General features: G+C 40.6%; 1 protein-coding gene across 2 annotated transcripts in view; it reads right to left on the bottom strand.

Annotated features, from left to right (window-relative positions):
• Positions 1 to 5,078: 5,078 nt before the first annotated feature.
• Positions 5,079 to 15,137, bottom strand: part of LMNB2 (lamin B2) — a 106,051-nt gene continuing 95,992 nt past the window's right edge. The window contains exons 6-12 of one of the 2 annotated variants that reach the window (XM_030540835.1): positions 11,751 to 11,876; positions 10,815 to 11,035; positions 10,049 to 10,346; positions 9,371 to 9,478; positions 8,506 to 8,625; positions 6,956 to 7,054; positions 5,079 to 5,516 (exon numbers count right to left, since the gene is read on the bottom strand). In XM_030540835.1, the coding sequence (XP_030396695.1) occupies positions 5,475 to 5,516; positions 6,956 to 7,054; positions 8,506 to 8,625; positions 9,371 to 9,478; positions 10,049 to 10,346; positions 10,815 to 11,035; positions 11,751 to 11,876 (1,014 nt within the window). In that variant the 3' untranslated portion in view covers positions 5,079 to 5,474. The other variant, XM_030540834.1, reaches the window with a different exon arrangement.

Genomic DNA, 15,137 nt, shown 5'->3' on the forward strand with positions numbered 1-15,137 from the left:
AGTGCACCAGGAGAGGCAGCCCCACTGCCCGGTCGGAGCCAGCAACACCACCACATAGTCTAGAGCACTATGGCAGGGTGGCGGCTCTCGCAGCCATGCTGCCCGGCAGGAGCTCGCAGCCCCGCCACCCAGAGCGCTGGTGGCATGAAGGGCTGAGGGACAGGGGGAGACAACAGGGGAGGAGCTGGGGGTTAGCCTCCCCGGCCAAGAGCTCAAGGGCTGGGCAGGACAGTCCCACCAGCCGTAGTTTGCCCACCTCTGCTCTATGGCCATGCCATGCAGGAGGGTGCTGGATTGGCTCCCCTCCCACACCCCAAGTACCTTCACAATATGCAAACCTGGGAGAGGGAGCATTTATAGCACGCTTTTCACATAGCTCTTTGTTGCTGTTCCCTTTGCTATTAGTGAATAGAGGCTTGCCTACATGGGGAAATTTGACCAGCCATAGTTATTCCAGTGTAACTCCCTTAGGTCAGAATAAAATGACTTGAATTCCAGAATAGAATGTCCACACCAATGAGTTATATTGGTATAGCTAGAGCAAAATAATTATTTTGTGCTAACTAGACTGATCAATTCTCCTCACAGGCCAACTCTGCCTTCTTCAGGAAACCTGCATTTGTAATATTAAGTCCATTGCCATGGAAATTCTGATGATCTTCCACATACAACATGAATGGCTCACCTGCAGGATCTAATAGAAAAAGATGGCTAGGTAGGGAGAAGCTACACTTGGTCTGAACACAAAGCTTTAATTAACTATTGGGATTGCCAAAAAAAAAAATACAAAAAAAAATGTAACAGTGCTGCTTCAGATCTGGTATAGCGGAAGATGCTTCCACTTTGGAGTGCCTACTTTAATCTAATGAAAGAGTCAGGCTGAATGCTCAGCAAGTCAAACATAAATGGGAAAGATGGTGTTTTCAGAAGAGACACATTAATGCAAACAAGAAGCGGAATACAGTAGTTTTACTGTGTCTTGCACTTTACAATCAAGAATTGCTTCTTACATTTTAAGTAGCCTTCTGAAAAATGCAGTGGTAACAATCACCAAAGCAAAGATGCTTTTAGGAGGTTAGTCTTAGTCTATTGAGCTTCTTATACTGTCCCACCTCACCACCGTCTCTAGGCACCTATGTTACATAAACATGGCATGGCAGGAGGAAGAAGCAATTTACATCCAGAAATCACTGTTGCAGCCTTTTTTGCCTTTCTTAATGGTGTACGCTTGTGTGTCAGTTTCAGGTAGGATTATTACAGTTAACAAAGGCCGTAAAACATCAAGCTCTTCAACCTTGCATGTGCAGAACTCAGAGGAAGTTAATCTGTACCAGCACTGGTATTTGAATAAGCTTCTAGGAAGTTTCATAGGAAACAACTCCACATTTAGGGCCCAAATTCTGTAGACACTTACTAGGGGATGTTGTGCTCACACCATCTTGGCCAGTCCCACTGACTTCGATTAGCTAGTTAAGGGTAAAAGGCACTACAGCCAGTAGTAACGGTCTGCCAGCATCAGACCCTAGAGCAAGACACAGACTCCTATTCAGTACGTGTTGCATAAACTATGGCTCAGATCACATGAGGTCTTTTCTGATACAAGCTGCCCTTCTAGCCCGGACTTTACAAGGAAATTCACTAAATAAAGCCAACTGAGTCGTCAGTGAACTACATATTATTCTATATAGTTTAAAATATTAAAGGAATAAGTCTACTACAAAACAGAATGAGCACTCTGAATACTGGCCAACATTAAAAAATATAGAGAGAGAGATCTTTAAAAAAAAACTATCTTCTATATAAGGTAAATCATGAAAACAGAGTTGGAAAGGGAAACAGAGTCCAGTGATTAGAAGATATATTGCAAAAACAGTTTCACCCTGATTGCATTCATTTGCATAACAATAATTTAGAAAAGGTAATTCGTAGTGGCATGGCTGAGAAACACAATTTCAGCTATATATATTTTACAGCAATAGGTATGATTTACTACATATTCAACCACCTACTCAAGCAGAGTGGGAATATAAGAAAAATGACCAAATACAAGGACAAAGAGAAACATTATTCCAAAAATCCATTTCTTTTTACTGCTTTTTCTACAATGAACTGTTGATAATGGACTAAAACATAATTCTAAATACTTTACTAGCATTTAATTGTGATAATTAAATCACCTTACTGAGGTGAACATTTTGTGAACACCTGCAGAAAATTAGCACCTTTGATATTTTTTAAGTGAGAGGAGAAAGTTCATAACCTTTTAAAAAATCACTTGCATTGCAGCGAAGCCAGCCATTAAAGTCACTAACCTGGCCTTCTAAGTTATATCTGTCAGTCTAAATACTGTTCAGAGAACATAATGTCCAAAAGCCACCGAAAACATCCAAGCCTTCTAGCTTGTGTGATAAATCTAAACTACTTGAATAACAAGACCAGAGTTCTAGAGTGCAGATAGTACAAGAGTTCTATGCTGGCATCAAATGGTATCCAAATTATCAACTACTGGGAAAAAATGTTTGTTTACATTGCAGTCAATATATTTGTTGGAGCAGTCAATTATACTTCAGAGTGTATAAAGATGCACTATCACAAGAATCCTAATGCTTCTGGTAGTCAAAAGTTACCTCTGGTAAAAACACAAGAGAGGAAACCTGAACTTAAGGAGACATTACCAGATACAATAACTTTTTTTTAGTAATATTTTACTTCTAATATGTATTGTACTTACATTATTTGTGTTTACTTAGAACATTTCAGTCAGGCTGGACAACCTGCTGCGGCAAACAATGCAAGAAACTGCTTACACCCAAACCAAAAAGTTCTCACTTTTTAAAGACATTTTGCAAATGCTTTGTTGCCTAAACTATCTGACAATGTCCCTTTACATACAATAGAACTATTAATAAACGGAACGTAGCAGTGATAAAAAAAAATCAACATTTACAATTGCTTTTTAAAACCCCATCATAGCCAAAAATAAAATATTTTAAAATCTAAAATCTGAATTATTGAACCAAAAGTTCTGTTTAATGCCAAATACTTTACAACCATTCATATCATCATATCTATTGTCCATCACAATTTCACCCTTGCATCCATTATTTATTAGGGTCTCAAACGTGACTGAAAGTCCCAATAAATAAAACTGTGAAAAATTTCAGCTTTGATCCCTCATTACATTCAGACTATACCTGCCCAAGAGTAACTGGGACCCATCATTCTCCACCAGTGTTAGCAATGACGGAGTGATAATGCGGACAGGTTCAGATGTTGCCTAATCCTACTTGGAATAGAGTTAAATGCCACGGTACTCTTGCCACCTCTGTCTACACTGCAGCTTCTATCATTGCTTCCACTGGTGGAGCAGCATCTGTGGTAAATTCTGGGTTATAATTTTCCTAGCGTATACAAGACTCAGTATATCAAAAGGATATTACCATTTTCTTAAATGGCTCCAGTACTGTGGGAAGCACTCATGTTGGGTTCTCCGAAAGCCCTGTACAGGCTCACACTGCCTTAAATCTGTTATTTAAAAACCAGTTTGAAGTTAAAGAATGACATATTTACTAAGACTGTCAAGCAATTAAAAAAATTAGTTGTGATTAATCACGTGATTAAAAAAAATTAGTTGTGATTAATGGCACTTTTAAACAGTAATAGAATACCATTTATTTAAATATTTTTGATGTTGTCCACATTTTAAAATATATTGATTTCAATTACAACACAGAATACAAAGTGTACACTGTTCACTTTATATTTATTTTCGATTAAAAATATTTGCACCGAAAAAAACAAAAGAAATAGTATTTTTCAATTCACCTAATACAAGTACTGTAGTGCAATCTCTTTATCATGAAAGTTGACTTACAAATGTAGAATTATGTACAAAAAATAACTCAATTCAAAATTAAAACAATGTAAAACTATAGAGCCTACAAGTCCACCCAGTCCTACTTCAGCCAATCCCTCAGAGAAACGAGTTTGGTTACAATTTGCAGGAGAAAATGCTGCCCACATCTTGTTTACAATGTCACCTGAAAGTGAGAACAGGTATTCGCATGACACTGTTGTAAGCCAGTGTGGCAAGATATTTACATGTCAGATGCACTAAAGATTCATATGTCCTTTCATGCTTCAACCACCATTTCAGAGGACAAGCGTCCATGCTGATGACGGGTTCTGCTTGATAACGATCCAAAGCAGAGCAGACCGACGCATGTTCATTTTCATCATCTAAGTCAAATGCCACCAGCACAAGGTTAATTTTCTGTTTTGATGGTTCAGGTTCTATGGTTTCCACATCAGAGTGTTGCTCTTTTAAAATTTCTGAAAGCATGCTCCACACCTCGTCCCTCTCAGATTTTGGATGGCACTTCAGATTCTTAAACCTTGGGTCGACTGCTGTAGCTATTTTTATAAATCTCGCATTGGTACCTTCTTTGCATTTTGTCAAATTTGCTGTGAAAGTGTTCTTAAAACGAACATGTGCTGAGTCATCATTCAAGACTGCCATAACATGAAATATATGGCAGAAAGTGGGTAAAACAGGAGACATACAATTTTCCCCCAAGGAGTTCAGTTGCAAATTTAATTAATGCATTATTTTTTTTAATGAGCATCATCAGCATGGAAGCATGTCCTCTGGAATGGTGGTCGAAGCATGAAGGGGCATACAAATGTTTAGCATATCTGGCACGTAAATACCTTGCAACGCCCGCTACAAAATGCCATGCGAATGTCTGTTCTCACTTTCAGGTGACATTGCAAAGAAGAACCAGGCAGTATTATCTCATGCAAATGTAAACAAACTTGTTTCTCATATCGATTGGCTGAACAAGAAGTAGGACTGAGTTGACCTGCAGGCTCTAAAGTTTTACATAGTTTTGTTTTTGAGTGCAGTTATGTAACAAAACAAATCTGCATTTGTAAGTATGAGGTGAATTGAAAAATACTATTTCTTTTGTTCATCATTTTTACAGTGCAAATATTTGTAATCAACAAATCAATGTATTTGAAAATGTATGAAAAGCATCCAAAAATATTTCATAAATTCTAATTGGTATTCTTTTGTTTAACAATGTGATTAATCGCAATTAATTTTTTTGAGTTGATCGCATGAGTTAACTGCGATTAATCAACAGCCCTAATACTTATCCTACTTTCAAGGAGTCCTGTCCCATTTTAGCTTAAAATTCATTCTACTGCAGGTTTATATATAAGACAAAAGTTTTAATGGTGGGGAAATAATCCAATAGTCCAGTAGTAGGCAGAGGGGAGGATAAAGAAATCAATCTAAAAATCCTGGCAGTTTTGCTTGATTAAATGTTTTTCTATAAAAATGTAACAAGGATTAAACTTTTAAAGAAATCAGATGATACATATAAAAATAGTTTTCAGTGGCTCTGGAGGAAAAAAATAGCAAAAATAAAAGAAAAGAAAGGAAAGAAGTAGCAAATAATAATGTTTTTTCACATCACTGAACATCCTCTAGACGTTGTCCTGGGATCCCCCTGGAGGAACAAAGAAATTAGTTAGTGCACAGTACAATGATAGCAGGCCACAAGCACCTCATGTCCTGTCTTGACTAGTACAAAAGATAACTCAAGTTAGCTAGTATGACTTGAAACACAATTTGGCACCTAGTGCAGACAGTTTAACACCTCTGCAAACTTGTTAGCTGGTCCTGTTGTAACCTAGTCTCAGGTATCATACTGGTTTAAAAAACATCTTTCTCCTAATCCAGATAAACCCCCAGTCGGGGCTATCACTAAACGTGTTGGGAGTATGGCAAGAAGCAGTGTTGGCAGAGTTCCCTGCTAATATTCCACACTGGCAGAGAGAAGGGAAGAAGTGTGATATTGAGTCATCTTTAGAACTGTATTATCCTTCCTCTAAATGCAGTCTGTAATAATGCACAAACACACACCAATGAAGCTCGACCAGATATGTGGCACAGAGCTGTATCCTGGCACCATGCTTCTATGGATACAAAACACACAACACTGTGTATTTGTTTTCAGATTCTTCCACTCTCTGAATTCAATTTCCTTGAAACCAAAAATATCCAGAAGTTGATTTTAAAATTGCATTGGCCTAGCCTGTTGAGTTCATTGTGAAAGAGGCTACTAATGGCCACTGATCAAATCTGAATATATGGCAACAGTTTACAGTAGTTTGAAAGTGACCTCTGTCAGCTCTACTAGCTGCTGGCCATTCATTCTCTGATACTCATTCTAAAGCATTGGAATTTACATAAAAGGTGATCGTAACAAGGTCAGCCAGGTGTATTTATTGTGTAACATTTGTATCCTGCAGGCAAACACACCAGCAAAGCCCAGCTGCCATAGTGGGAACAGGATTGTCCATTTTCCTGTAATTAACTGCCATATTTTTCAGAATATCTTCTGTCTCTTTAGAGCAAGAATGCTACAGACATTAGTGCTAGCCCTGCTAGTAGGGAAGGCAGCACAGGCTTGTGGGAATCACTGATCACACAATTTCCCCGCTCTTATTTCATACAGCTGTTGAAGAGCAGCAATAGGAAACTACAGGGCAATAAAGATTTTTCTTTGTTCTATGGAGTTTACACTATCACCAACCTTCACGGCTTTTTTCAGAAACACTCCTGCTGTTGCAAATCCATTAGCACCAGGATTATGTCCTAAAGTCTATGGCACCCTGACCTGTCAGCAGTCACTGCCTCCAGTGCATCTTGTGGGGCCCAAAAGGGTACATCAGTTCCTGAAGTTAAGAGCTCAGGAGCAGGGATTGCAGAATGCTCTCTTTGGCACATCCTTTACAGGAACCTATTCCAAAAGCTGGGATCAGAAGCTTGCAAAAGCTGTTGGAAGATGCACCATTCTGTGCTTGAATCTAATCCAATTCACCAGGCACAAGTGACGAGAAGTGGGAGGATAGCCTGAATTTAAACAAATGGTTATCATATTACCTGCTGGTGAAAGAGATCCTCTTCTCCAAACTCTGCTTCATCCTCCTCCTCATTCTCCCGCACCACAACTGATTTTGTGATGCTTCTTACTGCAACTTCCTAGACAAAGGGACAGACAAAGGTGTTCACTTTGCCATCAGCTCTTCTCCTCTCACCCAAACTTTCAGGAATTGCAAGCAGTTGGCCACATATTTGAATGATCATCCCTGATCTGGGGTTTTTATGAAACCAAATCCTAGCCAATAAGGTTCTGCAAACTACAGGCCCTCCCTTATTTCTGACCATCTCTAAGTGTAGTGATGTAATTTTTGTTTTCAATCATCCTTATCTTTAGCTATTTTCTCTTATTCCTAGAAGTTTGAGAGACAGCAGATGCGATGCCTTTCTACCTCTCATGTGGGGTTTATTCATTTTTAAACAACTACTAATGGGCTTAACTGGGAACTGTGTCATAAAAGACTGTGGAATGCACTAAGATCTGATCTATTTCTCTTAACTATTACAGAGCTAAACTGAAACCTCTGTCTAATTTCCACTCATATTCTATGTCAGTTGCATTTACCAATTATTTGGAATTGTTGTCTTCACTAAGCTACTACAGGGATTATTTTAAAACTCAGGAAGTTTCTTTCCTTCCTAATTTATTGTAGCAAAGATTAGTAATAAAACGCTGTTGGTCCTCACAGCAGTTGTGCATTGGAATTGTATGTAGGGGGTACATCTAAATTTCTGGGAAAATCTTCCTAGATACAGACATTTCCAAGTGGAGGGTCTGACAAATATCAGGTTGTGGGGAGAGGTTATTCTATTTTTGAGCATCCTTCAGCTACTAATTGAATAAATGTGTCCAATCTGAATACTGGGCCAGTTCTCTTCCCTGTTTATATCTATGACCTTTTAGCCTACCTCTGTGTCCTGTGCTGCTGTTCCTGCAATACCTTCATAGAACTGTCAGCAAGAAAGGAATGAGAACTGATACAATGCTGGTCAGTTTTACTTTGCTATCGCTACTGGGCACCTGAAGCAATGCATGTTTACCAACAGCAGCCAAAGCATGATCCTGCCTTGCAAGATTCTTCTGCAGGGACAGTTTTCAAAAACAGTTGTGGGAGGATGCAGGACAACAAAGAATACATAGGAAACTGTGCCCAGTGGAAACTCCTGATATGGTTGCAGCACTGAAGAAATCTCTATTTTTTTGCATTATTATTGTTTACATAGCACCCTTAAATATTCTAAGTATCATCATTTGGAATAATGAGCAATGCATTTGCTTTCTCTACTTGAAATGTATACTCAAATCCTCTACTCTCCAGAACAGTTCACTAAAAAGATCAACTAAAGTTATCAATATGTTGAACGGTATGTTTCCTAAAACCACATTTGAGCTCATAGATGTTTATCCCTTAAACTTTACAGACAAATGAAAACACTACTTTATTTAAAAGAAGAGAGTTAAGGATAGTGTGAAACTGCAATTTTTTCAAAAATGCATAGACAGGTTTGGGAGGTAAGGCAGCCCACATCATTTTCCAGAAGACAAAGCTTACCTCTCCATCAGAGTTCACCAGATATGTGCGGATGTCTCCTCCAGTGCCCCAGCTGCTCTGATTCTTCCACACAAGGACAGAAGGGGGGCTATGAGTCACACCTGCATCTGCAGCCCAGATCTAAGAAAGAGAAATTCTATACGCAGATGTTTGTGCCCTTTTTCTTTTTATATATATGTAAAAAACCCTATATTTTTACTTTTCTCATTACCCTTTTCTTGCCACCCCACTTGCTCCTCATTTCCCAATGACAGTGAAATAGATGAAACTAGAGTGAAACTATTTGCAGGAAAATGTTTTTTCCCCTACAAAATGTTAAGCTGCTGCAAGTTAATAGCAACCATAGTTACAGAGAAGAGAAAATACATGGAGTTTAATATTTCAGTTGTCATTTCTTTTCTGCATACAGCAATTAATCCTCCTGGACTCAGTGCATTTACTATCATGGCAGAGCCCAGAGACAAAATAGAGCTGCATACTCATCCCGTTAACCTCTTAAAAGGCTGTATGTTCCCACTTGCTATGACAAATATTTATGCAATAATACAAGGAAAGTTGCTCCTTTCCTATGGAGGGACTTTTAATGCAGATTGCAGAAAGAATACCTAATTTAGTAATGATTTATTTGGTGAACACAAAAATGCATATAAAATACCAGATAACAGGCCTAACCCAACAGCTCTTAATCCACTTAAGATAGTTCTGGAAAAATTCAACTCCCATATCATATTCTTTAGGAGCATGATCTTACTCCAAACAAAAGTGAGCTCAATGGGAGCAGGGGCAAGCCCTATATCAAGCCCAGTTAAACACTCGCTCACATTCACACCACCGCAACAACAAAACTGCCTCCTCGGTGACTTACTGTAACAGTTTGCCCAGCCCTGAGGACATACTTTGGAGTAAATTTATAAGCAATTTCTTCCGCATCTCCAATTTGTCTCTTCAGTCTCCAGTTACCCAGAGACTGGTCCTAATGGAAAGATATAAAAGTTTATTTAGGAATAGATATCTACAGCCAGACAAATGGCATCTCTAATGCCTGTGTATTTATTAAAATGCTATGGATACAGTCACTAGCTTTTCCCACAGTGTGTTATTGGGTCACATGCGCTGTAGCTTCTGGGACTATTTTTTTTTAATGCAATGAATAGTTTAGATTGCAAGCTCCTTATTTAAGGCCCAATCCTGCAAATACACAAGTAACTGTACTCACCCATTAATCCCATTAGAGTCAATGAGACTACTCAAATGAGTAAACTTACCTAGAGGTATGTTTGCAGGATCAGGCTACTAAATGGTAAGCTTCCTGGAACACAAACTATCCTCTTCTGTGTCCTGTATAGCACTGACCACAATATTGGTGCTGAAACAATACTATCAGCATATAAGTACCACTTTGTCACTTCTGAAGGACCAGTGGCCAAGGGAGACTGGCCATCATCTCTCACACCGGGGCGCAGTATGTTTGGGTTACAAAAGGCCATGTCATATCTGCATGCTAGCTCACTGCAGCCTTTCTAAAGGTTCTACTGACACTCACCTTCTCAGAGTTGTTCTTAAGTTGAACATATTTTCCCTCCAGGTCTATCTCTTCTATGCTGATGTGTCCTGTGGCTGAGGCTTGCTGGGACATTTGGAAACTACTGCTGCTACCGCTGGTGCTACCACTACTACTCCCAGTGCCAATTCCACTTGTACCACTGCCTGAAAGCTCCTCTGCTTCAACCCGTTTTCTCTTGCCTCGAGAAGAGCGAACAACCGAAGTGCTGGTGCTACTGCTGCTGGAGGTAGCCTTGGAGACTGTAACACGGGAGGACGGGCTTGGAGACAGCTTCAATCTTAACGAAATCAAACAGACATTTTAACCAGATGAAGAAGGCTGCAGTTAGATTCTCGGGAGTGGTCCAGGGGATTAGTTGAGAGAATTAATATACACAATAACATGCCACAGTACACCAATATCCTAGGCTTTTACATGAACTGCTTTAAGGCATGATGACAGAAGCAGGAGAAACACAGAGCCCTGCAACCTTTGGCAGGAAAGTACAAAAAGAGCTAAATGTCAAGCACATGTTAATCCACAGTATTTCATAAACATTTGACTAGATGGGTGTTCAGATGAGAGCAGCTGCAATTGCCTCATTTTATGAACATTATGTATATAGTGGCCTCAGGTTCCAAGAGGCCAGCGTGGCCCTCAATTAGGCAAAGTTTGGGCACTGGTGTTCAAATGGGACAAAATAATGTCAGAGCTGGGAAAAATTCCCACCTGTGCAGAGTGTGAAGCATGTGAAACCTATACCTACCTCTTTTCCTCACCCTCCAGAAGTTTTCGGTAGGCACTGATCTCCATGTCCAGCGCTAATTTGACATCAAGCAGTTCCTGGTATTCTGCAAGCTGCTGCTGCATCTGGTCCCTCATTTCCATCATTTCCCTTTCCTTGGCATCTAGCATCTTCCTGAACCTGTCCTGCTCACCAGCCATCATATCCTCCAGTTCCCGAATACGATCTTCTGCAACACTAGCCTATGGTCACAGTAAAACAAGAAGTCATGTGTGGAGACAGAGGAGGATACGTGATTTCCCTCTGACAGGTATTGCAAAAGGGGAAACAAAACTAGACAGCTAGACTCAGGAATTCAATTACAGCCATGCATTTCCAGAGGCAGAACAGACATATGGGTCACCATCTAGTCCATCCCACAGGGAAAAGGCAGTGTATATTCACTCTATAGCTTTAAGTGGCAAAAGCAAGAGGGCTTTAGGGAACACTTGGCAGGGCGTGCTTCTGCAACTTAGACATTCACTAGGCTCCTTGTCTACTGAAATCCAGACTAGTTAATCTTTTGAGAATGCTCCAAAGCCCCTTTCGTTCCCTGAAACGTAGGAAAACAGTTGAGTTTTGAGATGGAATATATGCCACAGGGGTTTCTGTACCAGGAACAGTTGGTAGTATTGGGGCTATAATGGCAGTTTAATAATTAGTGTAAAATGGCATACAGGTCACATTGTCTGATAAGTAACTTTAGAATAAAATTTTCATTGCAAATACTCACAATTACAAGTTTAAAATTCACCTTCCATTAAAATGTGTGTAAAATGTACTGTTTTCTACAAACATACCTGCTGCCAACTCATTCTCCAGAGTGTTCATGGGGTGTGAACAAAGGGAAAGGAAGTCAAGTTTTATGTGACCAACAGTTCACACAGTTTTAGATGTACAGAAATGGAGTCTCTTCACCTGTTTTTGCAAGCCAGAAAGCTGGTAGCTGAGAGACTCTATCCTCATGCGAGCGTCCTTCAGTTCCTCCCGGGCAGCGCTGGCAGCTTTGTCATTTTGGTCAGAGGACAGTTTGGCATTCTCCAACTGGAAGAGAGTTTGGCACAGGACACTCACATCAGACTAGGCTTCACAGGCTTAGGGTTGCACTGACTAAACCTGCTGGTGCTACTAGAACAGAAAGTCCATCCTCATCTCCATTACACACACACAATTTTAATATGACTGCAAAACTAGCTAAAAAATATAACTAGGCACAGAGTCTGTGTCAGTAACAGTGTCTACATCAAGTGACTGCACATGTCCATTCCACTGTAGGTGACTCACAAGCAGTTTGAACTGGAGGTGGTTTCAATGTTTACTTTAATAAGGAACAGACGATTACTCATCCAAATCTGGCACTGTCTCTGGATTGCTGAGAGGCAGCAAAGTGAGAGGCAAATGTATGGAATGATGACCAGGGTGCTTTCCTACAAAATGTCCAAGATGGTTATATAAGCCATAAATACCGCAGAAGCTGTCTGAGACCTCGCTGAATGGGCCAACACTCTACTCTGGGGCATCACATTATCAAACTGATAGCATAACTGAATATAACTGGATATCCAAGAAGAGATTCTCTGAGTGGACACAGGACAGCCTTTCGTTCTGTCTGCAACTGTGATGAACAGTTGTATTGAAGACCTAAATGATTTGTCTGATCCAGGTAAAAAGCCAAAGCTCTTCTAACATCTAAAGTGAGAAGCTTTTCCTTGTCTTTATGCATATGAGGCTTTGGAAAGAAGACCAGTCATCAGATTGCTTGATTAACATGAAAGCTGAAAACTGCTTTAGAAAGAAACTTTGGGTGAGGACAAAGGCAAACCGTTACTAACAGAAGACCATATAGGGAGGCGCTGACACACTAGAACTTACAATTTCCCCACTTTTCTGGTTAATGTAACAGCAGCCAAAAAGCTCCACTTTAATTGAAAGATGTAGCAGTGAACAGGTTGCCAGAAACCCAAAGGGGAAACCCATCAGCTTTGCTGAAATTAGATTCAAGTTCCATGGGGGAGGGACGGTGTCAGGATACTGTATCTGTGGATATAATTTTTTTTTTTTTCTTTTTGGTGCAGAATTCCCTCAGGAGTAAATTATATTCCTAGAGAATTGCCATTCTAAAAGTTAGTAAAGCCTCCTGGAGATTCAGCCTCCAGTGTCTCTCTGGGGTGCAGGTGCCATGTTAATTCCCTCCCTCTCTCTCAAGTTCAGGCTAAGATAATCCTTGCTGGTTTCCCTGATAGCTTTGTGGCTAATATGTAAACTGAGGTAAACCTAAATTTCTTCGTCTAAGACAGACCTGTTTATCACTTTTACTAGACTAGGATGTCTTTGTTTTAAATATGTTTTAATAATATTATACAAAGGGAATTAATAATTTCACATATAAATTCAAACATATCTTTTAAGTTGATCACAGCATACCAGTGCCTGGGATCCAGAGAAGGAATAATGGAAGCTAGGGTGATGATCTGGATTTTTATTTTCTTCAGGAACTTGTTGAGTTATTTCTGATCTAAAACAGGCCTGAGACCTCCTTTTGCTTTTGGGATTAGAAAGTAGCAGGAATAAAACCTCTTTCCTGTGAGTAACACGAGAACTTCATCTATGGCTCCCACAAGACAGAGATTGGACCTCCTGTAATACAACATCTTCATGACAGAGGTCCCTGGACAAGGGCAAGGAACAGGAGTAGGAGGAGGGATGGAAACAAACTCAAGGGTACATCCCAATTCCACTATGCTTAAAACCCACCAATATGTGGTGATGCCAGACCAAGATTTTAGGAAGTGGGATAGGCGATTAACAAATGGGGGATGTGAAAAGATGGCATTCTGGGGACTGGCAGTCTGTCCTTGACCAATGCGTCAAAATGTTTGTTTGGAAGATCCAGCTTGCCTAGATGACTTGGCACTGCAGAGGCAGAAAGAGGTGATAGACATTTCTTGTAACTTCAGCTCTTCTTCCTGGACAAGTCCTTGGTACAGGTCACGAAATTTGGATAGTGGGAGTGCTATGGGTGAAAGGAGTTTCTTTTTGTTGCCAGCATATAAATACCCAGAGACTTAAGGGTCGCTTTTGATTCCTTGTGACTATGCAGTCTTGTCAGTCTTTCCAGAAAAGAGTGAAGGACCCTCAAAAAGGATCTTGAATAGTCTACTGGCACCACCCCCTATTCTAAGTACCCGTTTGGAGGTCTGGAATAGTCTGGTGAACTTGGGGGAGGGGAGAGGGACAACCCAAAATGACTGCAGCCATGAACACCACCACCTAATGAGGCCATGTCTCAAGCTGCAGAGTCAGTTGGGTCTAGACCAGCCTGCAAAGACGTTCTGGCAACTAATTTCCCCTCATCCACCATCACAGTAAATCCCTGTTTCAGGTCATCTAGAAGCCTGTCCTTACATTTTACATTAGTCCAATTTCTTTACTTTTTTGCTCTTCAGTAATAATGCCTGGTGACCCTGTCTCCTCTTTTTCATTGGCTACAGAGACTACCAGGGAGTCCAGAGGGATGATTATAGAAGTGTTTCAAGCCCTGTGAGGGGACGTAGTAACTCTCTGCTCTTTTTGCAGTAATGGGCAGGGAAGATGGGGTCTGCCACAGAACACTTCCAGGCCAAGGATAGCCTTCTTAATAGGGAGAGCTACCTTACAGGGTCCCACCAAGGCTAAAATGTCTACAAGCACGTGTGACTTTCCCTGGACCTCCTCTGGCTCAATATTCAGAGTTGCAGCCATCCTCTTCAACATCTCCCGATGGGCTCTGTAATCATCAGGTGAGGGAGAAACAGACTCTGCTTATCACTGCCTCATTGGTGGATGAAAAGGAGGTGGTCAAGGAATGGTGAGGTGAACTCTTTTCTGATTCCTCCAAGGGCAACTCCTGAGAGCAAACCTCTGCATGTACAGGTCTCTACCGAGGATGGCTTGATGTGATTCTGGTACAGACACTTGCAAAGGCAAGTTGTGAGGCATGCTCTAGATTGAGGAGGGAAACCCCAAGAATTCCTGAAAGGCCACTGATATGGCCCCTGGACTTCAATTATGTCCAGGCCATTGCTCCATGTCAGATAGACCATGCTGTGACTATGCCTGGTACTATGGTGAATTAGGCACTCCATGGGAAATGCTGTATACGTTCAGGCAGTGACATGTAAGAACCTCGGAATCCAATGACAAGTCCTCATCCTCCCACCAGGAGAGAGCTGTCACCATCAGTACTGGGGAGACAGGTTCAGAGCCTGGAGTTGGAGGTACTGCAAGATCATGGCTGGTTTTCCCCTACCTGCTACTGATCTGAGA

Source organism: Gopherus evgoodei, chromosome 22, assembly GCF_007399415.2.
Source record: "Gopherus evgoodei ecotype Sinaloan lineage chromosome 22, rGopEvg1_v1.p, whole genome shotgun sequence".
NCBI lineage: Eukaryota > Metazoa > Chordata > Testudines > Testudinidae > Gopherus > Gopherus evgoodei.